Raw genomic sequence first — 25,529 nt, 5'->3', positions numbered from 1 at the left:
GATCACTCTGTAATTCTCGCAGTATGTGTGTATGTTCAATCGTCCAAAGTTTACTCGAAAAATTCGGGCGAATCAACTCGTATAATGGTTTTATACGCGTTGCATATTCAGGAATGTAAGTTCTGCCAAAATTCACAAACCCCAACAATGACTGGAGCTTCCGAACCGTATTAGGAGGCTGCAATAAAGCACATTTCTCCAAAAAATGTGGCGCTAAGCTCTTGCCCTCACTCGACAACTCATATCCCAGGAAAATGACGCTGAGGAAAGCAATCTTTGATTTCTTAAAATTGAACTTATAGCCAATATCAGCAAATCCCACAACAATGCGCGATACACGCCTTAGATGTTGCAGAATCTCATCATCTGTCAGATATATGTCATCAACATATGATAATGCTTCAGGGTCGAACTCCTGCAGCATTTCAGTTACACGAGCCGAAAACAGTCCTGGGCTATTCTTATACCCCTGAGGCAAACGACAAATTTTTTTTCTGAGAGCCAAACGCACTGAAACAGGTATAGTCCCGACTCTCGGGCGCTATATTCTGGCAGAAAAATCCATTCGAGATATCCAATGTTGTTTTGTATTTTTTACGCACTATATTATTCATAAGCGCTGCGCTATGTGAATTCTGTATTGCATATGTGGGTGTATGACTATTCAAATGTCGGTAATCCACCACTATCCTATATGAATGGTCCGGTTTAGCAACCGGAAACAAGGGATTATTCATCGGCGAGACACAGGGCTCAATAACACCCTGATACTCTAATTCTGTAAGAATTTTCCTAACCGATGCCCTAGCTTCAAATTTGATAGGATATTGCGGTTGTGGCTGAGGTTCGCCCTTTATCGGTATTACATGATAAGGTGATTGTCTGTCCCACCCCACGTTATTTCTATACAAGTCGGGAGCCTGTGCTAGAGCCCATGATTTACTATAGGACTCCGCGAGTTCTCTCGGAACAAGTGGCGAGAAGGAAGGTATAATAACCTCCTCCCCAACTGGACAGTCGCGAACAAAGTCAGGTGGCCAATCTTGTTCGGCCAACAGAACATCATATGATTTTACCACATGGTCCCAAAAAATGGCCTTTATAACACGGTCAATGTCTCCTTCCAATCGCAGAGTTACTTCATATACTCTATCAGGATCAGACACTCGCATATCCGCCGTTTCTACTTGTATGAAGTCATCAGTTGCTTTCACCTCCAGATGCTCTAGAAGACTCCGGCGAACTATTGTGACCTCTGCCGCGCTGTCTAACAGAGCTAACGCCCATGTCTTGTTTGTCAAGAGAACTCTCTTCTTGAGCGGCATGTCTAACTGAGACAGCTGCCACTTTCTTCTTTTTGAATTGCTGTTTCTGTTGCAGTGGTTTCTCTTCTTGTTTAATAGAAACCTCCGCTGAGCGTTGTGAATCTTGTCTCGGTTTCACGTACTCCGTCCTCCGCTCTGACCGCCCACCTCTCTCACTTCTCTTTTCCGAGGAGTCCTGAAAGGAACGAGATTGGCGTGTATCAGTATATTGATATCTATCAGGCGTCTTCAAAGTATCCCTATTCCTGAGATTATACTTATTCTGTGGGGTCTCCGGTTGCGGAGACTGCCCATCATCCTTCTTAGGTGTTTGCTGTTTCTTGGGCGCCATGTCGCGTGGGCTCTCATTATTCTAAATGAGACTACTGGATTTCTAGGTAGCAGGATCGATAACGGTGTGGGGGACTGAGTCTGACCCACGTGTAAAGAACTGTCACCCTAAATCCGGTTTTTGCTCCGGCTAACTAGCAGTGCCTCATTTCTCCCATGTGGAAGGAATGATTTGGCATCCGAGCGCATGACATCTTTGGAACTTCTCAGGGAAGTCGTGGTTACTCAGATCCAAACCAACTCTCTTATTTCCAATATGATCTCATATACAAATGACAAAGACAGTATAAGTTTTATATAATGTTTTAATAAAACGACTGTATTTTAGATATTAAGGCGTGAGCCGCAATAACCAGAACGATACAACACAGTAGGATTGTGATAGTTACCAGGAGAGTAAAACATAAAAACAAAGCTATCATATTGTCAAACAGTTTCTACTCTCCCTCTGCTTGTTCTATCTAGAGCACAGCATGTTAAGCTTCTAGCTTGCCTATTAGAATCACTATGGGGATATCAGCCCTCATACCAGAGCAAAGACCTGTGATCTTGGTTCAGCATCTGCAACGAGGCAGTCAGCGTCAAGTTGTGGTTCCCTGGTCGGAATCTCCCTCTTGCGTGTACTGGGACAAGGAAGTGATTTTATAACTAACATATCAGCGAGATCACAAAATGTCCCTACGCAGGAATGCAGAGTCTAAACTCTTACCACGTCTATCGGCAATGTACCAGACTGTATCCTTGACTGAAGCACAGAGTAAATATGTTATGGAGAACTCTAGTGCAGAGTAGGCAAAACAGTGTGATATGAATAAAAAACAACACCGTAGAACTGGCTATTTGAAAAATAACAGTACGAAGCCTAATAAAAAGCATGTAGAGCAAAGTGCACAGAGGCTCTAAGCTATTAGCAAATGAATAAAATATATTCAGGGCAAAATGCACAAAGGCCTGAAGCTAAAGCGCAATGAATACGTAAAACTAACCACACTACAATAGAGAGCCAGCTTCCTACAGTGACGTGACGGCAAACAGATATGACACCTTCCAAGAGATGTACTGAAGAGGGCCATGTATGCAGGGGCTCAAATGGAGGGCCCATAAGCCATGTAAGAACAATGTTAAGGTTACATCAGGGTACAGGTGGAACCCATGGTGGAATAACATGAGCGCTTCTATGAAGGATTTAATGACTGGTATTTTGAATAAAGAGATGTGTTGCCTACTCTGTAGAAAGGCAGGCATTACAGCAAGAAGTGATCTTACAGATTTGAATGCTAGTCGAGATTTTTGTAAATGAAGCAAGTAACGGACAATGTCTTGTACATTAGCTTTGAAAGAATCAATGTTTTGAATGACAATTACAGACAAACCTTTCAATGTTGCCGCACAGAATGATAAGGTGGTATGCCTACAAGCTTCTTTAAAGATAATCATACACTCAGGTGGTAGGTTGAGGAAACCAAATTACATCACGAGTCAGATCACCCAATTCAAAGCTTTGGGATCTAGGTGTCTGATTTCTTCATGGTTCTGAGGGAGAAAGTCCAGCCTGTTGGGGAGCTTCTCGTCGGGAACTACAGAGAGGTCCAGTAAGGTTGAGAACCAGGGCTGACGTGCCCAAGTGGGAACCACTAGTATCATTGTGAGAAATGTTTGCCTAAGCTTCCAAACCAGAAATGGAATGAGAGGTAGAGGAGGAAAAGCGTAGGCAAACATCCCTGACCAACTCATTCATAAAGTGTTGCCCTTGGATAGTGCGTGTAGGAACCTAGAGACGAAGATTGGGCATTTTGAGTTTTCTGTGGTTGCGAAAAGGTCTATATGGGGGTGGAGGCATCTGTGGAAGTATGGGAGTAGGACTTATGGGTGGAGTTCCAATTCGTAGATTTGTTGCTGCATCCTGCTAAAAAGGTCTGCAGGCACCCCAGAGGTCAACTTGTGGTGGTGTCCCAAATGTATTGTGTTCCACCATACCCAGCAGTATCTCACTGAGTAGAACCCGAGCTGGTGGTTGAAGTGGTGAGGTTGGTGGAAGGAGGAAAGGGCTGGTAGCCTTGTCCTCTGTTTGGTAGGAACTCACATGCCCAAAGCTTCTTTAAAAGTTATATTCCCTTTTAGATGCAAAGATGCAAAGCTTTAGCAAGGATACGTCAAGTGTGAGGCTGGATGTGGATCTGTTTTTGTTTCACGTTCAGCTGTTTTTCGAGTCTATGAAGGATTGGCTCCACAGATGTGTCGGAACCAGACTTGGAGCTCTGCTTCTAAGGTTTCAGCTCCAAACCAGATTTCGGCTTAGGCACCAAAGTTCCGCTCTGTGTCGAGGCGGCTGACGGCAATGGTGAGATTGGCACCAAAGGTAGAGTGGATGCCGGCTGTCATTCCGGGGACAAAGTACTCTATGCCTAAGGCTTTGGTTTTGATTGAGGTTCAGCAATGAGCCACAAGGGGGGGCATCAGAACCAGTTGCATGGTGCCAACCATGCAGTGGTGGAACGAGGGCCTCGGAGTGTGAAACAAGAGGAGCAGAGTGTCTTAGTGGGATACATACAATTTATGGGTGGCAGAGGATACCATACTCATGGGTTGCTAAGCCTCTAAATTCCTCCATTTCCAGATCAACTTTGAGGTCGGAGTCAGAACTGCCCTTGATGGAAACTGCCTCTTCCTCTGCAGGAGACAGTTGAAAGTGGCTTTCTCCTTCATCAGCGTGTTCTTCACTGAAGATGACTGGAGTGTGTTGGTTCTGCGTGACATTTCCAGGCAATGCGCTCAATGGTCCCGAAGAGTTTTCTTCTACAGGAAGGACTTTTCGTGTTGCAATCCGCTTCCCCGTGTTCAGGTGACAGACCGGTTACAGGCCAGGTGTTGGTCAGCGCAGGACTACTTTGCGCAGCAGTAACAGAATGTAATCTGTTCCATCACTAGCCGGGCATCCTTGTAAGACTGTGTTGGAGTCCGAAGGAGGCACCAAAAGGTAAGGCCCTATGAGGGCTGTGGTCGAAGCAAACGAATGGACCGGTAACTCGCTGCATAGATGGAAAACAAGATCGAGACAATACAGATGAAGGGAATGGGAAATGCGAAGCGCGACGGAGTCAAAAATGGAGCGAAGACACACACGTCCGAATCAGAGGGTGGAAAGAAAACAATCCTACAATGGAGTTGATGCCCATGCACACTATCACCGAGAGGAGGAGTCACTTGACCTCGTGATTCAAAAGACTTATTCGAAGAAAAACAACTTGCACACATCCAGACCCAACACTAGATAGCAGGAGTATGCAGCCACTCATGCCTCGAACATATGTTTCACTGAAAAAATTGTTAAAGGGAAATTATAGTTAAGTGAAAAGGTCAGTTAAACTATACATATTTAGACAAACAAAACCACTGAAATCCACCAGCTCAAGTAACTAACCCAGGCGTGTTGTCATATCGGATGCTGCAGTGATGTTATCAAAAATGTAATGAACATGTGATGATTGTTGTATGTGAGGTAAGAAATTAGTTACTTACCTGTAACTGCAGTTATCCAGTATTGGTATCTCATGTATTCACATGCGTGAATCATTCCCCGTCGAAGTGGAAGTCCCAAGGTACCATTATGAAGCAGTATGGAAGAATTACAATAGGCTATAATGGCAGTAGACCATCAGTTTAATACCCTATGTCCTTTTAAAAAAGGACTGAACTTGAACTATGATCAATCAGGTGCTAGCACTCTCTAGAATACTCCCAAGAGAGGCTGATTCCCTCAGATTTTCGAGCACAAGTAGGAATAACATCCATCATTATAAGGGGAGCCTCTCAGGAGAGGAGGGTGGATCACATGTGAATCTATGAAAGATACCAACACTGGATACCTGCAGTTACAGTTAAGTAACTAATTTTCTTATTCAGCATTGGATCTTCCATAGATTCACATGCTTGATTCAGAAAAACAAGAGGTACTGTAGGCAACTGAAGTACACACAGGATGGTGGGTCAAAACAAAGCATTTTCATCACAGCCAATACAATATATACATTTATATGACTCTAGACATACATTTGAAATGGTAAGCACTCACATCTTAACATTTAAATCAATACATGTTATTAGAACATTGGAATGCTGGGGGTTCCATTGAAAACAATGGAGTGCTGCGGGCTTTTACTGGCTGGTAAAAGCCTGCAGCGCCAACATTCCAATGTTCGCTTTGTTCACAGCAACAGCTGTGAACAAAGCCTCACAGAGCCCGAGGGGATTTTAGTCCCCTCGGGCTCCGTGAATTTTTTTTTTTTTTTAATAGAACATTCTGCCCTGAGTGGCAGAATGTTCTAAAAGCCTTAGAACCCGCCGTAGCGGGGTCTACCAGCTATTAAAGTCCCTCTCCCTTTAACGCGGGGAGTGGGCCTTTAATAGCCGGTAGAGCCCGCTACGGCGGGTTCTAAGGCTATAATAGAACAAGAAAGCAGTAATATACAGCAAACTGAAAAGAATTAGCACTAGTATGAATAAACATCTCCATTTAAAGAGGCTCACCTTATTGAGATAAATGGCGTAACACAGCCTCTCCCACGGCAGAGTCACTGTGTTGTGTTGAGTCTAGCCAGTAGTGCTGCATGAACGAGTGGGTGCTCTTCCATGTGGCAGCACAACATATTTTCTCCAGTTGGATGCCTTCGAAAAGCACAACTGAAGTGAATACTGCTCTTGTGGAGTGCGCCTTAGATTTTCTTGTTGGGGTTTGCCAACCTTAGAGTGGCAAAACAGAATTGTTGCTGAGACCTACGGTGTTATTGTGGCTTTTCATCGCTGCAGTCTGACACCCTTGACTATAGGAGACCTGCAGTTTATCAGTTTTGTGAATCTGTTTAGTACGGTAGCTGTTGAAATTTAGACACTGGTTGATGTCTAAAGTGTGGAGTCTCCTTTCAGATGGTGTGGTAGGATTGGGGAAAAAATGACTGAAGTATGATAGGTTAATTGAGGTGAAATTGGGAAGAAACATTTGGAATGAAACTCCGATTTGTTACAAGAAAGACCAATTCGTCTGAAGCGTAGAAAGGGATCTAGGATGGTGAAGGCCTGTATCTATCTCACTCTTCTGGTAGATGCAAGTGTGAGTAGTATAGCGAACTTCTACATGAGGAACTTCAGTTCAGTCTTATGAATTGGTTTGAAAGGAGATTATATTAATTTCAAGAGGACCATGTTGAGATGAAATTCCGGGGGAGAGGAAAGTTCTGAATAGCCCTCTCATGAATTGCTTAATGAGTCTTGTGGAGCAGAGAGGAGTTGTTTGTGTGGAACGTCTATACCTTGAAATTGCGGCTAAGTGAACCTTAATTGATGCATGAACAATGCCGTACTTGGCTAGTGAAAGATGATGATGTATTATCTGTTTGGGAGAGGCCTTAAACGGGTGCAAGTTATTGTGATGGCACAAAGAACAGAATCTTTTCCACTTTAGCCTTTTGTTTTGGTCATACTTTGACCTTGCTCTGGATAATATATCTCTGCATTCCTGATTGACTTTGTGTCTGAACTTGTAGAACTAAGGAGCCATTCATGCAACTGGAGAGAGGCTGACTCAGGGTGTAAAACTTGGCCCTGGTTCCTCGTTAAAAGCAATCCTTTGGATGGGTTCGGCCCCAGACAGGAGAATCATCTCCATAAACCAGTATTGTCTTGGCCACTTGGGGGCTATCTGGATGAGTCAACAGCGCTCTGCTTTCATCTTCCTGACAGTCCTGGGAAGTTATGTGAAGGGGGCCAAAGCTTATGCAAAAGTTCTGGACCATCGAATCGAAAGAACCTTTCCCCACGACTGTGGGTGCGTGTTTATTGACTGGCATAGAACTGGTATTTGGCGTTTTAGTCTGTTGCGAAAAGATTCCATGCTGGATTTCTACTTCTAGTTGATTCAGTTCCCACTCGTGGCAACTGTCCTGTGTTCTTCTGTGAAAGTCCACTTTAGTGCTGTTCACCCCCCTGACAAGTGTTTGGCTCGTAGAAACATTTGGGGAATTGTGAGCTAATCCCAAAGAGCTTTGGCTTCTTGAGAAAGAGTTATAGATCGGGTTCCTAACTGTTTGTTGATGGAATACATGCTGGTTGTGATATCTGGACCAGCACGGATGAGCCTGTTATTTGCGGCAGAAAAGCTTGTAGTTCCAGGCGATTGATGTGCATTGGTTTCTGATGCTTGGACCATTTCCTTTGGATCTGCACGTCCTATGAATGGCCACCCCAACCCTCTAGGGAAGCACTGGTCGTGATGACTGAGTCTGGAACTGGAGTAAGGAATGTCAGAGATATGATCTGTGCAAAACCACTATGCTAGCATTTCCACCATCCTTGTGGTAATGCTGATCAAGTCTTCAAAGAAGTCATGAGACTGGATCCATTTCTTCTGTAGCTTCTCTTGTAATTGTCTCATCTTTAGTAGTGCAAGCAGTACAAGGTTTATTGCAGAGATTATCATCCCCAGGAGCAACTTGAATAATCTTACAGGAACAGACTTTCTTTTTAAGATTTGTAGAGCCAGATTGGATAGTCTGACAAGTAAGCCTTGCTCTTGATTGTGTTGAGGTTGGTGCCCAGGAAAGTTATCCTTTGAGTTGGCATGGTGAAGGATTTTTGGTAGTTTACAGTGAGGCCTAGACTGCGAAATAGTGAAAAACAGGCCTTGGTGGCCTGGGATACTTGCTGAGGTGATGAAGCTTTCAGCCGACAATCATCCAAGTAGGGGAATACCTGATGACCTTTTGCAAAGTGTAGCCTCCACTGGGGCAAGTTATTTCGTGAAAATCTGAGGGGCTGACTTTAGTTCAAAAGGAAGGGCTTTGAACTGATAATGGATACCAGCTGCGGTGAAGTGGAGGTATTTGCGATGCTTGGGATGAATGGGAATGTGGAAGTAAGCATTTTGTAAGACCAAAGATGTCATGCATTCTCCGCTGTCAAGAAGATGAAGGATGTCTAATAAAGTAATCATACGGAAAAACTGTTAGCACAGAAATGTGTTCTATTTCCCGAGGTCCAGTATGGTCCTCCATTCCCTGTCTTCTTTCGAACAAGCAAAAATGGGAGTAAAACCCTAATCCTCTTTAATGAGGGGGAACCTTTGCTATCGCACCTTTGGAAAGCATTATTAATGCTTCTTTCCTTAGTAAGTGAAGAAGGGGTAGGTGCTCTCCTTTCAGAAGATGGGTTGGTCTCTGCACAAACTTCAAGGTATGGCCGTAGTTTACTAGATCCAACACCCATTTGTCTGATGTTATCTCCTTCCAGTGGTGGAGGTAGTTTGAAATATTCACGCAGATATGGATGGAAGAAGTGGGTGCAGTCGGGACCTGTTCCAGATCATGTTTGTGGCCTGACTCTGGGGGGGATTGCATTTGGTGTGAAGTTTGGTTGTTGTAGGTTGCCAAGGGTGGCTGGCGATCGCCCCGATGGTAGGAAGGCCTAGATTGGGATTGAGTTTGAAATTGTTGGTGTCTTTGGTATCCACCTCTGTAAGAAGAGAAACCTTTCCCTCTGGCACCTCAAAAGGGAAATTTCTTGAAATGCAAAGTGCTGAGAGACTTGTCTGTGTCTGTTTTTATTGCCAATAAGGCATTGTCAATGTGCTTCCTAAAGTTTCGCAATCATAGGCCATGACCAAGATCTTTGATTGGACCTTCGGTCTAAAAGATGTGGACTTAAGCCATTTCTGGCACCTTAAAACTGCTGCTCCAGCTAATTGGCAGTAAGCTGTAGAGGAGATGTTGAGGATTCAATAACAATATCTTCTTTACTTCAGACTTCCTGTCCTCAGGGATGAGATCAAGCAAGCTGCTGATATCTGACCACATCTGGCTGTCATAACTCCCTAGGATTGCAAGTGTCTGCTGCACAGATGGTAATGGCAGACATGAGAAAATAAACCTCTTCTCCACATTCTCCAGACGTCTGCCTTCCTTATCTGGTGGAGAAGATATGGGAATAGATGGTTTTTTTTAGCGTCTTTGAGCTGCCTGAGAGACAGAGTCAACAGAGGTGGCCGATGAGACAAGCAGGGGAATACTCTGTGGCCTTATATATTTTTTTTATCCAGGTAAGGTGGAACTGAAGGGACAGTAACCAGACTTTTCATGGTTTTAAGCACCTCACTCCAGATGTAATCTATGATGGGGATGGCTCTCACAGACTTTCTAGCTTGCTCTTTAATATCATGGAGGAAAACAGTCCTACTGCGTAACGGAGATTGATAGGTGAAAACATGCTGCAACTCAATCCATTAGGTTGTGGAAACCCCCAGTTTCCTCAGGGGGAGAGTCTGAGGAGGTGAAGGAGAGAGTAGGGACCGAATAATCGTCCCATTCGTCCTGCGATTGTTATGGACCAGGGATTTCTCCCTCTTCCTGTTCATCTTCCGTGGAAACGTCATCCTCCCTCAGAGGTGGGGCAAGAAGTGAAGCTGGTGTAAATCTGAGTGTTTGTGACAGAGGGAGGTTTCTCTGCGTGGCAGGAGGAACAGCCTGGGGTTGCGTTGGCTGTGGTTCTTGGTTAGAGACCAGAAACCTCCTTTTGTAATCTTGCAGCATTGCCTGCAAATCTTGAACCAAGGAGGTGTCTATTTGAAGTAAATTTTGCCTAGGCTGATGATAGTCAGTGTTCATAGTGATTGCTATGCAAGGTATAAGACGCATGGCAATGTTGGTGGTCGTCCTATTGATACTTCACTTAAAGTTCTGAGGGACTGTGTGCGTCCCCAAAAGGTCCCTCATCTTCAGACTCCTGCCAATCTAACACATGGCTTGGGAGCAAAGCTGAAACTCTGCTCGGAGAGGGCACTTCAGTGTGGAAGGCAGACAGTTATTTTCTTGATTTTTATAGCAGTAGTTGCATTTGTCGGCGATGTGGTAGACGATGCAAAAGTGAAATGTGATGTTGCAGGCAGAATTCCTCCCGTCAATGGTTTTCTCGACGACGGTGGTGGTGTCGTCAATGGGGCTATTGTCGATGGTGTTGTCGTAGATGGTGGTGTAGATGGTGGTGTTGCAATCGATAGTGATGCAGCCATCGTTGACAGTGTCTTTGTTGACGTTGGCTTTGCCGGCTATCTTCCTCTACAACGGCTACGCTGTCAAATCCACTGTCAACGTTGACTTATAGGCAAATATCTTTGAGGACGATATGGAAGCATTAATAGCTGTCATTGACGATGTTCTCGACGACCCCACGTTGATGAGACTGCAGTGATGGTAGCTGTAGTTATCGTCAGACGCTAACAGACGGTAGTGTGTCGACGGGGTTGTGAGATGGATTTTAGATCAACAGTTCAGATGAGGGAGATGCTCCTTTTTCTTCAGATGAGGTGGATGGTTGGGAGGAGGCCAACCCAGCAGACATAAGAGGAATTTTCTCCTTTTTTTGAGGGTCTTTGTGCTGACATTTCATGGCCTTCCTACTATCCTCAGAAACCCCTTGGTCAAAGGATTTTGACCTTTTATTTGGTCTTACAGATGAATCACTGCCCTCACCTGAAGAGCCTGATCTTTGGGATCTGGACTTCTGCAGCCACAGAAGTAATCTTCCCTCTGCCTCTCAAAGTTTATGAAGAGAAGGCAAGGCAAATTTTACACTCCTTTACCGGATGTTCGTAGTATAGACAGTCTCTTTGTGGGTCATCCACATGCAGCCTCTTCTTCCACAGGACTTGCAGGAATGAACCAGAACTTTCTTGGAAGATTCAGACATTGTAGATGCTGAAAACTAGAACTTACAGGGAAAAAAAAACGAGCAGAGTTCAGAGAGACCCCCTTCACATGACGTGTGGTAGAAAATCTGAGGAAATCAGCCTCCCTTGGGAGTATTCTGGAGAGTGCTAGCACTGGATTGAATTTATGAAAGATCAATACTGGATAATTAGAAGTGCATGGTGAGGGTGTGACTTAGTATCGTCAGAACAAAAGTTATAGTTACTTGAGATAGGTATAACTGGTGAATTCCAGTGGTTTTGTTTGCTTAAAATGGTAAGTTTAAATTACATTTCTATTTTTTTGGGGGGTGTAACATAAAAATGCTCAACCCCATGCAGGCACCCTACCTATCCCTAAATGGCAGATGGCCTACGTCACTGCTGCAAGCTGGCGCTCTACCCCCCCACTAAGCAATGCCTTTTGCCCTACCTCCCACATGCCTGCACGGTTGACTGACTTTATAATATAAAGGGTGGCATTTTAAGTAAGGTAGACCTACTGACTATGGCAAAGGTTCAAAACAAAAAACTATAAAAAGGGGGTTTATTAGCTTTATCAAGCGCATCAACATGTATAGAGAAAAAGTATTGCTTTTGTCAAAAAGCCACTAATAATTATCAAATGTATACTTTACAAATACACAGACTGCAATGTTTAATGAAAGTAATTGTCAAAATATTTTCAACATAGCCGGATGAAAAAAAAAAAAATCCATGGTTTAGAGACTTGCTCTAAACATTTTTCAGGCCACAAAATGCAAACTTAAAACCCACCAGAAGAGGTCTTTACATCCCAGCTGAAGAGCATTTAGATCCAGCCCAGAGCGCTTTAAGATATGGTAAGCTCTACTGGGGCAATAGAAGATTAGTGACATTTGTTATAAAGTTACAAGTGCCATTTGACAAAAGTTATGGTCCTAAATAGAACTACCTAGTGCCAATGCCACTGGGAGGCATGGAGAACTAGATGGATATGGTATTTTAAGACTAAGCTCGGATATCACTTCTTCAGAGATCTAATGTAAGGAGAAATATTAAATTAACCCCAAGCAGCATTTACTTTATGAAACATTTATTTTTAATTTTACTGAAATGTGGGGTTCAGTTAACATTATTGAAGGTTACAATTCTTTTATACAGTATTCGCTTTCAGGTATGGAGTTACAAACTATAAGCAGAAAATGTTTTTTTGCATAGAGAAGGATATCAATACACTTACTCTCACATTTTATTTATTTGAGTTCATTCGGTCTAAGATCTAGACCATTTAGAGTAACAAAGATAACAGTCATACATGATAAATAGTATTTGTTAAAAAAAAACAAAAAAACAATATAAAAACAGTAATAATCAGGACAGTATAACAATAAGATCAACAAGACTAGGTATTTGGTTGTAGATAAAAAGTACAATAAATAAGACATGGCTAAAAATGTTAAGAGAAAAAAGATAAAAGCTAGGATATAAAATTCTGTCTAACATACCAATGTGTGCAATTATTTTCCCGTAAGACCTGGCCCTCGTCAATCCTCATATAGAGGGCAGCAAGTTCCTGCTAAAAAATTCCTACTGATGCTACTAAAAAATAACAGTTGAGACTCCTTCTGTCGACTAATGACAGGATGGCTCACATGCCCTTTGTAACAATAAGCCTACGCCGGATGTACCAGGCCTCCGCTAAAAATTTGGTAACTGTGATAGCTACCACGGAGGATGAGTCGTATGTACAGATTCTGGTGGCGTTTGCTCTATCATGTAATGACATATTTTTACAGAGGGGAATGATCCACCTCCCTCTGGGACTCTTATACAAAGGGCAGAAAAATAGTATATGCTCTATTGTTTCTTTGCAATTTTGGCAAGAGATACATCTATCATTTGAAGCGATGTTAGATGACCAGTGAGCCGTAAAACCATTAATAGGCAGTGTACCATATCTTAGTTGGAGATATAAACCACGGGCGTACGGAGGCATGGGAAGGTTCAAGAAGTTCTCAGGCCAGGGCTCGTGCTTGAGTTTGAGAAATTCCATTGTTAGCCTGCCCACCCCTTTTTGGTGCAAAGAGTCTTCGTTTACTTTCTCCCAATATCTTTTTGTGAGAAGTTTCCTTACTCTCACATGTTTTCTACCTTTGAGGAAAGAAATCAGAACCAATTAACATCAGGAACTGAGAATGTATGACCCCATCACCACCCCTCCCTTTGCTATACAGTGCATTACACATGAAACAAATAATGCTACTAGGTGAAACTAGGGAGTTAGTTGTCGGATCATTAAGGATAATTACAGAGGACTTAAAACTCATATTTTAAGAACTAGATCGTGAGATTGCCACTAGACAACCAGGATCACAGTGTCTTCAATATACTGCCCAACTGCTGTGCCAACCTTCAGGACTGATACTAAACTAGTTGTGTCCATATCACAAGTGAAAGAAAAAGCAATATTAAGTTAATCAAAGAGACCACAGTACCAATCTCACCTGAGGCAATGGGCAGCATGCCCACTCGCCACCTGGAGTTTTGCAGCAGGTTTCATTTTCTTCACAGAAGACTTTGTCATCACACTTTAATGACAGACTGGGGTATTTCAATTCCACCATGCGGATGGGGATTTTGGTTTGCCAGGGGACTGACCATGACCCCTGCAGACAGGTTTCTTGCTCCACATTACAAGTGTAGCCAGATGGACAGCAATGCATGTGATCAGAACAGCACACAGCCTAGAGGAGAAGAGTATCAGCTAAGAAAAGATCCACTGCTTACCAAGCTAGCCATAGACATACCTAGAGCAAACATGGGCCCAGAGGGTAGGTTGTGCACAATTCTGATAAAACAATCTTTCTAGAAAACACTACCAACAAAAATATCTTAATTCACAAAGTACTAATTACCAGTGGCCCATTGTGAAGTTCTGAACAGTAAGTAGTTAACCTAGCCTGACCATTAACATAGATGGAGACTTCTTGCAACCTGTGCAATTTACAAGGACAGCATGCAGTGAGTCATCACTCTTTCCACATGCAGTGGGTTGATTCAAGTCTGGGATTATAAAATGACACAGGTGTAGGAGTGCTGAAGTCCTCACATTGGCAAAGCCTCCCCAGATATCTCTCCTTTTGTCCTATTGCCCAAGACTGCCCATCAGCCTCAGGAAATGAGTAACAGACAACATCTTAAATGGACAAACGTAAGAGGCTGATTATTTTCAGTCTGTCAATGCTAATACCTAATCCCTGGCTCGCCAGTCCCAGCCGCGCACAACTACCCAAGGCCTCCTGCCCCCTCTGTGGGTTGATGTTTGGAATCCATAGAACACCCAGGAAGGTCAAGTGAAGGACCTTCAAGGAGGCCTAGGGAAGATCGATCAGACTATGGTGTCCCTCTAGTCCCTAAAAGACTTAAACTACTTCCTTCTCCCTAATTTCCTATCCACCAAAATACAGCTCGGAACAGGAATGGGGCGGGAGGGGGCCGGGAAACTGCAAGTGTGGTATTGTTAGTGTGAGTATATAGGTGCATTTGTCTGTGTCATGCATGCTCATAGCCTCATTGGGGGGATGGTTAGGTGAAGCTCTGTGGCATAAGGCGAAACCTACCCAAAATCTACTGGCCACCGTCTGTCATCAGGAGTGTATTTTTTATATGTTTGCATACACTGAGCTCCCTGCCATGTACTGGTCCCACATGGGCATGAAAAGCAGTGGCAGATCTTTGGCACCAGAGGCCACAAAGAAAATGGCAAGCTTATACCTGGAAGACATTTGTAAACAGAGGATGTTTCTTAACCAAGCAACAAATTAGTACAGGAGGACAAAAAAGTTTAGAAAATGGTAGTACTTTCAAACATGTGGCCTTAATATATGAACAAGTGTTCACAAACAGTCTGGTACACCTCTTGCTGATGTGTTCTTAGCTGCAGATGGCAACTGCTCCTCTGGCTCTTATTTTATTACTCAATATAGATGCATTTTGCCATCTGTATTAGACATGATAACAAGTAGGTGCTGCAAGTCTGCAGTTTATTTGTGCAAGATGCAAGGAAAACAAGTGGTATCTACATTTTCTGGGTCTAAGATCTAGTGATGCATCTTTGGCCTAAAGCTTGTAATTTTGCGATATATGACTTTCAAAATACTTGAAACTGTGAGGATGGGAAACGTAAAAGCACATCATATGACAAAATAAGAAAATGAAAAGAAGAAAAGTAAAGAAAGATGTTATGTATATTTTGGAAAATTAGGATACAAAAGCTTTCTGCTCAACATACGGTTCTTTAGGAAATAGTTAAGATACATAGTCTAAAGTTAATTGGGGCAACCTCAGATTTTTTTTTTTTTTTTACTTTGCCATATCATGCTTGATAAATTAATCAAGAAGGTTACAGGGACGTTCTAGTTAGGCTCACAATTTAAACGTACATACAAATTCACTGGTTATAGTTAGTGTTATCTCAAGTAACTATAACTCGTGCCCCAAGGTAACACTAACTCGCACCCCTGCCATACAGATTTTTTTTTACTGCAAATATTACATTGATGTCATCAATGATGCTATCAAAGATGTCATGACTACCAAACTTTATGGGGTAATTCGCAGTGCACAGTGAGGGCTGGCGTTATAGTTACTTGAAATAACTAACTAGAACAGGTGAATTTCTATGGTTTTGTACGTTTAAAGTGTGAGCCCAACTATAAAGTCCCTGTAACCTTTGTTTTTCGCAATGAATTACTATGATTTATTTTTGTTTACGTAAAGTAATTGGCATTATTATACATTAATCCAAACAACTGGCGCGCACAGCCTTCGGCAGTGTACGGCTGTGGTTGGCCACAAGACCTAGCCTGTGGTGAGACCCTGCAGCCAACTCCCAATAACCACCCAACCTTGAGCTGCGCACTGCCGAAGTACCTGCAGCCAACCCCACGCTGTGCACGGCCTCTGGCCATGCGCAGTGGGAGTTGGCTGCAGGTTCGGGTGGCCAACCCCTTCCCTGACCAATTTCGACCCGGAGGACTCCACCCTCTGGTACCCAGCTCTCTAAGGTTTTTTTATTTTTTATTTATCTACGGAGTCTCCTACCCTGGCTGATTTCGACCCTGGGTACCCCATACTCCGGTGTTAATATATATATCTTTTTTTTTGTGGAGTGAGGCGGCGTTGTCCAAGCCTCCCTGGGCCAATCTTGGCCCCCGGGACCCCATCCCCCAGGTCAGTCTTCTTAAAATAAAAAAAATCCAATACTGGAGAACTACAGTTACAGGTAAGTGACTTAATTTCTTAATCTAGTATTGGGACTTTCATAGATTCACATGCTTGAATCAGAGTAGCTAGCAGCAGTGAAGCACATTGTAATGTTAAGTATACACAATCATTACCATAGATAAATATCTTTGTGAAAAAAAAGGACTTGAGTCTTACTAATGCAGAGCATGACACATATAACTGAAAGTTGTTATAACAAAGCAATATTAAGTAAGCCTTAATGTGCGGAACTAATTCTGGGATGGTGGGAAGAAAACAGAAAAAAGCTCACTGTTACTGGAACAAATGTCTTAGTACCGCTTGACCCACTACCACATCCTCTTGAGGTTCTGCATCTCGGCAGTAGTGCCTCATAAAGGTGTGTGTGTTCTTTCATGTGGCCGCCCTGCTAATGCCCGAAGATGAACACCAGCAAACAGAGCTGTTGAGGTCGCAACAGCTCTAGCTGAATGAGTATGTGTTGGTGTCTGTAAGAGTTTTCCTGCTGTGTGGTGGCAAAAATGAATTGCGCTAGATATGTCCCTAGCAATAGCCTGGAGAGAAGATGACCCTTTCTAGGAGCTCTAAATGCCACAAACCTGTTAGATTTTCTAAAATGTTTCTTCCTGTCCAGATAAAATTTGAGGCATCTTTTCATGTCTAGAGAATGAAGAGTTTGTTTAGCAGGTGTGGTTGGGTTCGGAAAGAACAATATCAAAATGACTGGTTGATGTAAAAGTCCGAAGCGACTTTGGAGAAATCCAAAGTTTATCCCCTAAGGATTACGCTATCTTCCTTAAACTGTAGAGATGGGTCCTGCATGGTAAAGGCCTGGATCTCGCTGACTTTTCTAGCTGCGGTAAGAGCCACAAGAAGAGCAACCTTCCACGAAAGGACCTTCAAATCCACCCTGTGAACAGGTTCAAATGGATGCTTCACCAACTGCGATAATACAGTGCTTAGCTGTCACAATGGAGGAGGTGGTCTGACTAGTGTGAAAAAACACCTTTTTAGGAATTGCTTGATAATTCTAGCAGACCTTAAAGAGGATGACTTGCCCGATCATCTGTATTGTGACATTACAGCTAAGTGTACCTTGAGGGAAGCATGAGCCAATCCGTATCTAGCCAAGTGCAGTAGATACAGGAGGATCTGTCCAAGCAATGACGACAGTGGATTAAACTTTAGCTTGCTGGCACCATACACAAAATCTCTTCCACTTTAGATGGTAGGTTTTGTTTGGGCGCTCTACAGTCAGGATAGATGTCCAAGTGGTTAAATTCATTGGGTTTAGGAGTCAAGCCGATAAGAAAAGAGATCCTGGATCTGGATGTAACACTTGACCCTCGTTCATTGTCAATAGGAAAGGTGTTGTCTTTAACGGAATGTGTGGGCTCTCAGAGGAGGAGCAGCTCTGTAAACCAATGCTGGTGCAGCCACGCCAGGCTATCAGGAGTATCCTGCACCGCTCAGTCTTGATAGAACTCTGGGAATGAGGGGACTGGGTGAAAAAGCATAAACAACTATTTTTCACCATGTCATCAAAAATACATTCCCCATTATTCTGGGTGGTGATCCACACTTCCAAAGAATCAGTATTTGGTATTCTGGGGAGTTGCAAACAGGTCGAGGTTTGGTTTGCCCACTGTAGGAAGCTGGCCTGGTGTGTGGTGAACACACAGCATTATCACCTTATACCAGGTCCAAGGATCCCCTATTAGTGAAGTGTAGGCAATGTCTAGGAAGCCAGGGCTCTCTAGAGGTAGCTGTGGATGAGCAGTCAAGACTTATTTTGGAGACATGCAAAGCCTGTGCAATACCACTAAAGTCACACAGCACTATCACACATAAAAGAACCACACACTGTTACAAAAATAAAGGTATTTTATTAGGGTAACACAAATACTAGAATACTAATAGGCAGTACCCCAACTAGAGTTAAGTATACACACTAATTATATACACAACAGTAATCAGTAAGGAGGATAAAACAACAAGCACTGGCAAAAGTATTAGAAAACAGTGAGGGCCAAACCATATACAAAGAAAGTGAAATGTGAGATATAGTCCCCAACCCAAGAATGTGAAATCATTAGAGGGGAGCTGGAGGAACTAGGAACCTCAAGAGGTGAGCACAAAAATGCCACCCCCCCCCCAAGCGACCAGGAAGGCAGAGGTAAGTATCTTGTCTTCCCCAAAACTAACAGGAGGACTAAGCAAAAGGATTGTGCAAGACCCAGACTGGAAGAGCCCAAAGGTAGATTCCTGGCAGAAGAGGACATGCAAAGGAAAGGGATCAAGTGCAGTTCGTGATGGTGTGTGGTTGTGGCACAAGTCACTACCCACCATTCTGCGGATGCAGGGCCAGGTCGACGGTGGAAGAAAACGACCAGCTGGACAGCGCAGGAGATGAAGAGGAGTTCCTGAAGCGATGCAGATGGTGTCCCACATCAGCTGTCTGGTTGCAGAGGGTCCGTGGTGCCAGAGAACCACCAAAAAGCCTTGACAAATGCAAAAGAAGAAAAATAATTGTTGCACTGGGAGTCACCAGAAGCAGTCGCAGCCCCCAGAGGCAACCCACTGGCAGCAGGCACAGTAAGTTGCAGTGAGGCCCAGTTAGCACATCTGAAGAGGAGTCCCATGTCGCTGAAGCAGCAGAGAGGAAGAAGTGCTCGGGCCGGGGCTACACGGAGCCTGAAGATCCTGTGGAGCAGGAGCAAACAAGCCTTGGTAGGTGCAAGAGTTGCAGTGCACAGGGGTACTGTCCTGCAAGGAGAGGCAAGGGCTTACCGTCTCCCAAATTGGACAGCTGGCAGAGAGGACCAGGGGGACCATTCCAGACCACCTCCTGTGATGCAGGATCCACACAATACCGGAGGAGAGCAGATCCACACAGCCGATCATGGTACCTGCAGATGCAGGGGAGTGACTCCTTCACTCCAAGGGAGATTCCTTCTATCTTCTTGGTGCAGGCTGACGTCTCGCCAACCTCAGAGGATGTGTAGCCGGGGAAATGTTGCAGTTGCTGGAAGGAGCTGGAGAAACAATGTTCAAAGTGGAGTCATGGCTGAAGCTGCAGATTGCTGGTTCCTGAAGAGTCCAGTTGTGGTTCCAGTGGCCAGAAGATGAAGTAAACGATGCAGAGGAGTACTGCTCTAATCCTGCACTTTGAATCTGAGGAACCACCCAAGAAGGAGACCCTAAACAGCCTTAAAAGGAGGTCTGGTCACCTGTAAGATGACTACCTATCAGGAGGGGGCTGTGACGTGACCTGCCTGACCTGGCCACTCAGATGCTCCCAGCGGCCTCTATACATCTTGGATTAAAGATGGCAGAATCAAATGGCCACCTGGAGGAGCTCTGGGCACCACCCCTGAGAGGGTGATGGATAGGGGAATGGTCACTCCTCTTTCCTTTGTCCAGTTTTGCACCACAGCGGGGACAGAGGGTCCCTGGACTGGTGCAAACCGGTTTATACAAGGATGGCACCAAATGTGGCCTTCAAAGCAAACCAGTAGCTTGGGGGAGGCTACCCCTACCAAGCCCTATAATACCTATTTCAAGGGAGAGGGTTTTACCTCCCTCTCCCACAGAAAACTGTTTGGACTTCCTCTGCCTGAGCTGATCAAGCAGCAGGGGAGCAGACACCTGTCTGAGGCGTGGCAGCCGCCCGGAAAACCCCAGAAGACTGCTAGGAGCAATACTGGGGGTCACCTAAGGAGCCCCCAAAGTGCATTTATTCATATAATCAATACTGGCAACAGTATTGGGGTATGATTCTGACATGTCTAATACCAAAGATGCCCAGGTTTGGAGTTGCCATTATGCAACTGGACACAGGTAGTGAGTGACCTGTGTCCAGTACATTGGTAAAATGGCTTCCACGCTCTTACGAAGTACAGTGTAATGGAACTGGAGTTCGTAGGTGCACCTCTGCTCATGCAGGGGTGCCCCCACACACACGGACCTTCGCCCTGCAATCTGGGTTAGGAAGGCCTACTATAGGTGTGACTGACAGTGACCTGGTGCAGTGACTTGTAGCGAAAGGGTGTATGCACCTTTTCATGTAGGCTGCAATGGCAGGCCTGCAGACACATTTTGAATGGGCTCCCATGGGTGGCATAATACATGCTACAGCCCATGGGGAATCCCTGGAGCCCCAATGCCCTGGGTAACTAAGCACCATATACTAGGGATTTATAAGGGGGCACCAGTATGTCAACTGTGGGGTGTGCAACGTCCTAGGCAACCAAATTTAGAGGGAGAAAGCATAATCACTGGGGTCCTGGCTAGCAGGATCCCAGTGAAAACAGTCTAAGCATACTGACCGCAGGCAAAAAGTGGGGGTAACCATGCCAAAAAAGGGTACTTTCCTACACCCACCAAGAGAATATCTGATCTATTGCATCCTGATCTAACTTCCATTTCTGATTGGATGTTTTTAATCTGCTGAGAGTGTCTGCTAACACATTCTGTTGTCCTGGAGCATGCTCCGCTCGTAGATGTACTGCAGATGGATGGACCAATTCCAAATATGTTGTGATTCTCAAGATAGGAGAAGAGACCTGGTCCCTTCCTGCTTGTTGATACAGTGCATCAGTGTGTTGTCTGTCCGTATCAGGACCAGGAAATTCTTTATCCTTGGGGGGGAAAACCTGAAGGGCCAGGTGTAATGCCTTGAACTCTAGCAGACTGATGTGATAACTTTTGTGCCATCTTTCCCATTTGCCGCTGACCTGCAGATCTTGAAGGTAGGCTCCCCCATCCTACATCGTTAGTGATTACCCATGGAGAGGGTGTGGTTAAGAACGACAGATCAACTGACAGATGTAGAATGAGTACACCAAGATAAGGCTGTGACCATTGCCTTTGTAACTGTGATGGTATCGTCGAAAGAACTCATGGCCTGCGCCCACTAGCTGTCCAGTTCCTTCTGGAGTGGTTGCATTCGCAGTCTGCAGAAGGGAATGAGAGGAATGCAAGATGACATCATCCCCAAGAAACACTTAAGGAGACGTAGTGAAAAACTTTTTTCTTTGAATTGACTTTGCTAATGTTCCTAGCTTTAGCTGTCTTCCCTTTGTAGGAAAAGCTTTGTTGAGTGAAGTGTCCAATGTTGCCCCAGGAAAATAATGTTTTTTTTGTTTTTTTTTTAAGAGGATTGAAAATTCGATTTTTTCATGTTGATTGTGAGACCTAATTGTTTGAACAGAGTCACACAGGCTGTTGATCTCTATGCTTCTATCCTGAACTAAGCCTTTATTAACCAATTGTCCAAACATGGTAATACAGGATGTTTCTGTTTACTCAGGAATGCAGCGACTGGAGCTAAACATTTTCTTCAGGCCAACTGGGAGAACTCTGAATTGAAAATGACTTCTGGCTCCCGTGAATCTGAGAAACATCCTGTTGGATGGATGAATGGGGATGTGAAAGTATGCATCCTGAAGGTCAAGAGTGGACATAAACCTCCAGGGTTTAGAAGAGGGAGGATATCTTGCAGTGTTATCATACGGAATGACAGATATAAATGTAAGTCTCTGAGGTCTAAAAATCGGACGCCATTCCTTCCAGCGATTGCGGATTAGGAAAAAGCGGGAATAAAACTCTTTCCCTTTTTCTGAAACGGGAACTCTTGATTGCTCCTTTCGGGGCCCGGTCACTACTTCCTGTTTGAGCAGATAGAGATGCTTTTGATTGTGGGATTGAGGAGGTCTTGCTAGTGGAATCTGCACGAACTCTAGGGTGTGACCAATATGGACAAGAGTCCGGACCCATTGGTCCCAATTGATTTGTTGCCAGCAATACAATGGGAAATCCTTCTTCCTAGTTTGGAAGTGAGGGAAACATTGGTAACCAGAGCTTTGGTAAAGTCATTGCCTACGGCTAACGTCCTTTCCTTGATGTCCTGCTCTACCCTTAGTTATCGGTCTGCTATAGGCAGCTTGTGGAGGTTGCTTCTGAGGGCATTGTGTTTGAAATGGTTGGTAAGAAGAGGAGTAAGAGGGATATCTGTATTGCTGAAAACCTTCCCTGTAGGATGGAAAGCCTCGCCTGCTGGGGCCTCGAAAGAGTTGCTTCCTGAATTGAAGGGTCCCAAGGGACTTTGCCTTATCTGTATCAGTTTTTAATGTTTGCTGAGCATCTACATGTTTGCCAAACAGGGCTTCTCCTATCGAATGGGAGATCCATGATTTTGTTTTGGACCTCTGGCCTGAATGAAGGTGCTCAAAGCCAACCCGGTCTTCAAAGAACGGCAGCTCCTGCAGGTTGACGAAAGGCTGTAGTAGCAATATCCATCAGACAGTCAATGACCTTCGCTGAAGCACGTTCTCCCTCTCCAAGATTTTCTTTGCCTCTGCTCTGGCAGCTAATCTAAGTATGCGCGATGTCCACCGATAGTTCTATGTCATACCTGTCTATGGCTGCCAAGGAATTCGACCCCCTGACCATTAGAGACGACACTGAAGAAAGAAAAACTCACCAATGTTATCTAATTGCCTACCCTTTCTGTCCGGGGGTGCAGATTTCTGAGCCAGTGGATTTTTCGATCTTAGCTGGGCTTCCTGAGTGATTATGGACTCTGGTCTATGGTGACCAGCTAGACAGGCTGGGGCGTCCTCTGGAGCCTTGTACTTTTTGTCCAATCGTGACAAGACAACTGACACTGTGGCTGGATTTTTCATGACCTTAAGGCTTTCCTCCCAAAAATAGTAGACTGTGGACATGGACCTTACGCTTTTTTGTAAGGGCTCTTTGAAGTCAAAGGAAGCAGTCAGTCTGCTCCGTGGGCACAGAAAATGCAAATCTTTTTGCAGCTCTTTCCAATAAATTATGGAACCCCCAGATGTCCTCCGACGGGGAATCCACTGGCATAGAAGGTGAGGACGGTGTGGGTATAAGATAATCATCCCTTTCCATGTTGTTGTCTCTGAGCTCTCCTTCCTCCCTCTCACCAGAAGTTGTTGGGTCTTGAAGGAGGGCTATCTGAGGAGTCCGCCTGTCAAAATCCAGTAGTGATAAAGGCTCCGTATTTGACTAGAAAGTGGTGCTACTGGTGACCTTGTCGGCGTAATTACTTGCTGTGCAGGGGTATATGTAGGCAGAAATCGTTTTCTGTACTCTGCAAACATGTGTTGAAGGTCAGAGATGAGTGACCCAAGTAGCTGAAGCATTTCCTCTTGATCGAAGTACTGTTGAGAAGCACAGTATACCTGTGAGTCGTAAACATATGCCTTATAGTCATCTTGCCCTTCATCGTCTTACTGGCATTTCACATGCAGTTCAGATGGGCTATGTGCCACCCCAAAGGGCCCCTCTTCCTCAGAATCATCTTACTCCAGCAGGTGTGCCGGTATAAGGGGTGATATCATGCTTGGAGAGGTGCGAGATGGTGTCAAAAATCTGCTCTGCTCTTGTTTTTTTATTTTTCTCTTGTCGACGAGGTAGTAGACAATGTAAGCAGAAGCAGTGTAGTGGAAACCAAGGGTTTTCGTTGACATCGGAGCCGCCGGTCCAATCATTGACGGTAGAGTAGCAGTCGATGGTGGTACCGTTGTTGCGACAGTGAAGAGAGAGATCCTTAAAGTCGGTCTCGTTGACGCCATCGATGATGGTGCTGGCGGTGTAAAGGTTGAGGTAGTACACAGCGTTGGGACCGTAGTTGTGGTAGCTGTTGACGCTGCTGTGAGGAGCTATTTTGTCAGACGGTGGCACTGAGGAAGGATTTTTTGTAAAGAGTGATGACCCCTCAGAGGTGTTGTTGGGGTCTCTAAAGAGGCTTTTTTTTTTTTTAAAGAATTTCTGAAGAGGTAGAATGTACTTATGTCTCCTTATGTTTTAAAGGCTATGAATGAGTGAGGAGATCCTGAAGGATCATAACCTTTGTAAGGCGCCGGAGTGGTCTTTGTTTAGTTCTTCTTCAGCTGCTCACTGGAGAAACAGGAGTGAAGGAACCTGTTCCTTTTTTGAGATCTTCTAGAGAACACAGATAAATCGTCACTCTCAGAGTCAGACACAGGCTCTTTTCTTGATTTCAGCTTCTGGAGCCAAATCAGCAGCATCCCCTCTCTGTCCTTTAATGTTTTATTAGAAAACGTCCAACATACCTCAATCTTTATGTGGATCCTCAAAGTGAACTCCCTTCTTGTCACAGGTCTTACAGGCTCTGAAGAGACCCGTTTTCTCCTTATCGGACATGACTGGTGAAGAAAAAGTCAGAACACCATCAAAAAGAGTATTGTGTAAGAGAGAACTGATGAAGCACAGAAACTCTGGCACAAAAATTACCAGAAAAAACTTTGAAAAGGTGCGACTCCCTAGCAAGACATACAGTAGAAAATCTGAGGAAAATCTGAGTGGGCAAAGCAGTTTGATTGACTGAAACCTACGTTTGGTCTCTTTTTTCAAATAGACTAGGATAGGCTGCTTAAGTGAAGGGCCTAAGGCCTTCATACACTATACTTAACATTCCATTGCTATTATAAGGTACTGGGGGACTCCTATCTCCACAACGGGGAATGATTCAAGCATGTGAATCTATGAAAGTTCCAATACTGGAGGAATACCAAATGCCACTTATGCACCAGTCTGTATCCGCTCCCAGGATCATGGGGGAATGTCCTTTTGATTAGATGGTCAGGAAATTAAACATACACCCCCGCCCTTCCCTCCCATACCGAAGTTCCTCAGGAAAGTAAGAAGAGAGCACTGCTGCCTGATCCAGATTGCTCCCAGGTGGCCCGGGCAACACTGGGTTACAGAACTTCTCTTGTCGGCATGCAATCATATTTGCCTCCCAGCACTACTGACATTGTTGACCATGAACAAGGACCAGATCCTGCGTCCGGAACCAGTCTCTCTCCAACTGAGTGCATGGCTCCTGAATTCAATGAATT

The 25,529-nt window shown here is 44.4% G+C and overlaps 1 protein-coding gene across 19 annotated transcripts in view; it reads right to left on the bottom strand.

Annotated features, from left to right (window-relative positions):
• The window catches only part of GRN (granulin precursor), a 1,029,241-nt gene that overhangs the window by 456,346 nt on the left and 547,366 nt on the right, over nucleotides 1-25,529 (bottom strand). For 9 of the 19 annotated variants that reach the window (XM_069237890.1, XM_069237896.1, XM_069237888.1 and 6 more), the window contains exon 12: nucleotides 13,872-14,111. The exons of the other annotated variants lie outside the window; for them this stretch is intronic. In XM_069237890.1, coding sequence (XP_069093991.1) covers nucleotides 13,872-14,111 — 240 coding nt within the window. The remainder of the gene's footprint in view (nucleotides 1-13,871; nucleotides 14,112-25,529) is intronic. 19 annotated transcript variants of the gene reach the window in all.

This window comes from Pleurodeles waltl, chromosome 6 (assembly GCF_031143425.1).
Source record: "Pleurodeles waltl isolate 20211129_DDA chromosome 6, aPleWal1.hap1.20221129, whole genome shotgun sequence".
Lineage (NCBI taxonomy): Eukaryota > Metazoa > Chordata > Amphibia > Caudata > Salamandridae > Pleurodeles > Pleurodeles waltl.
The sequence above is the reverse complement of the archived record's forward strand: the minus strand, read 5'-3'. Positions and strand labels throughout refer to the sequence as shown.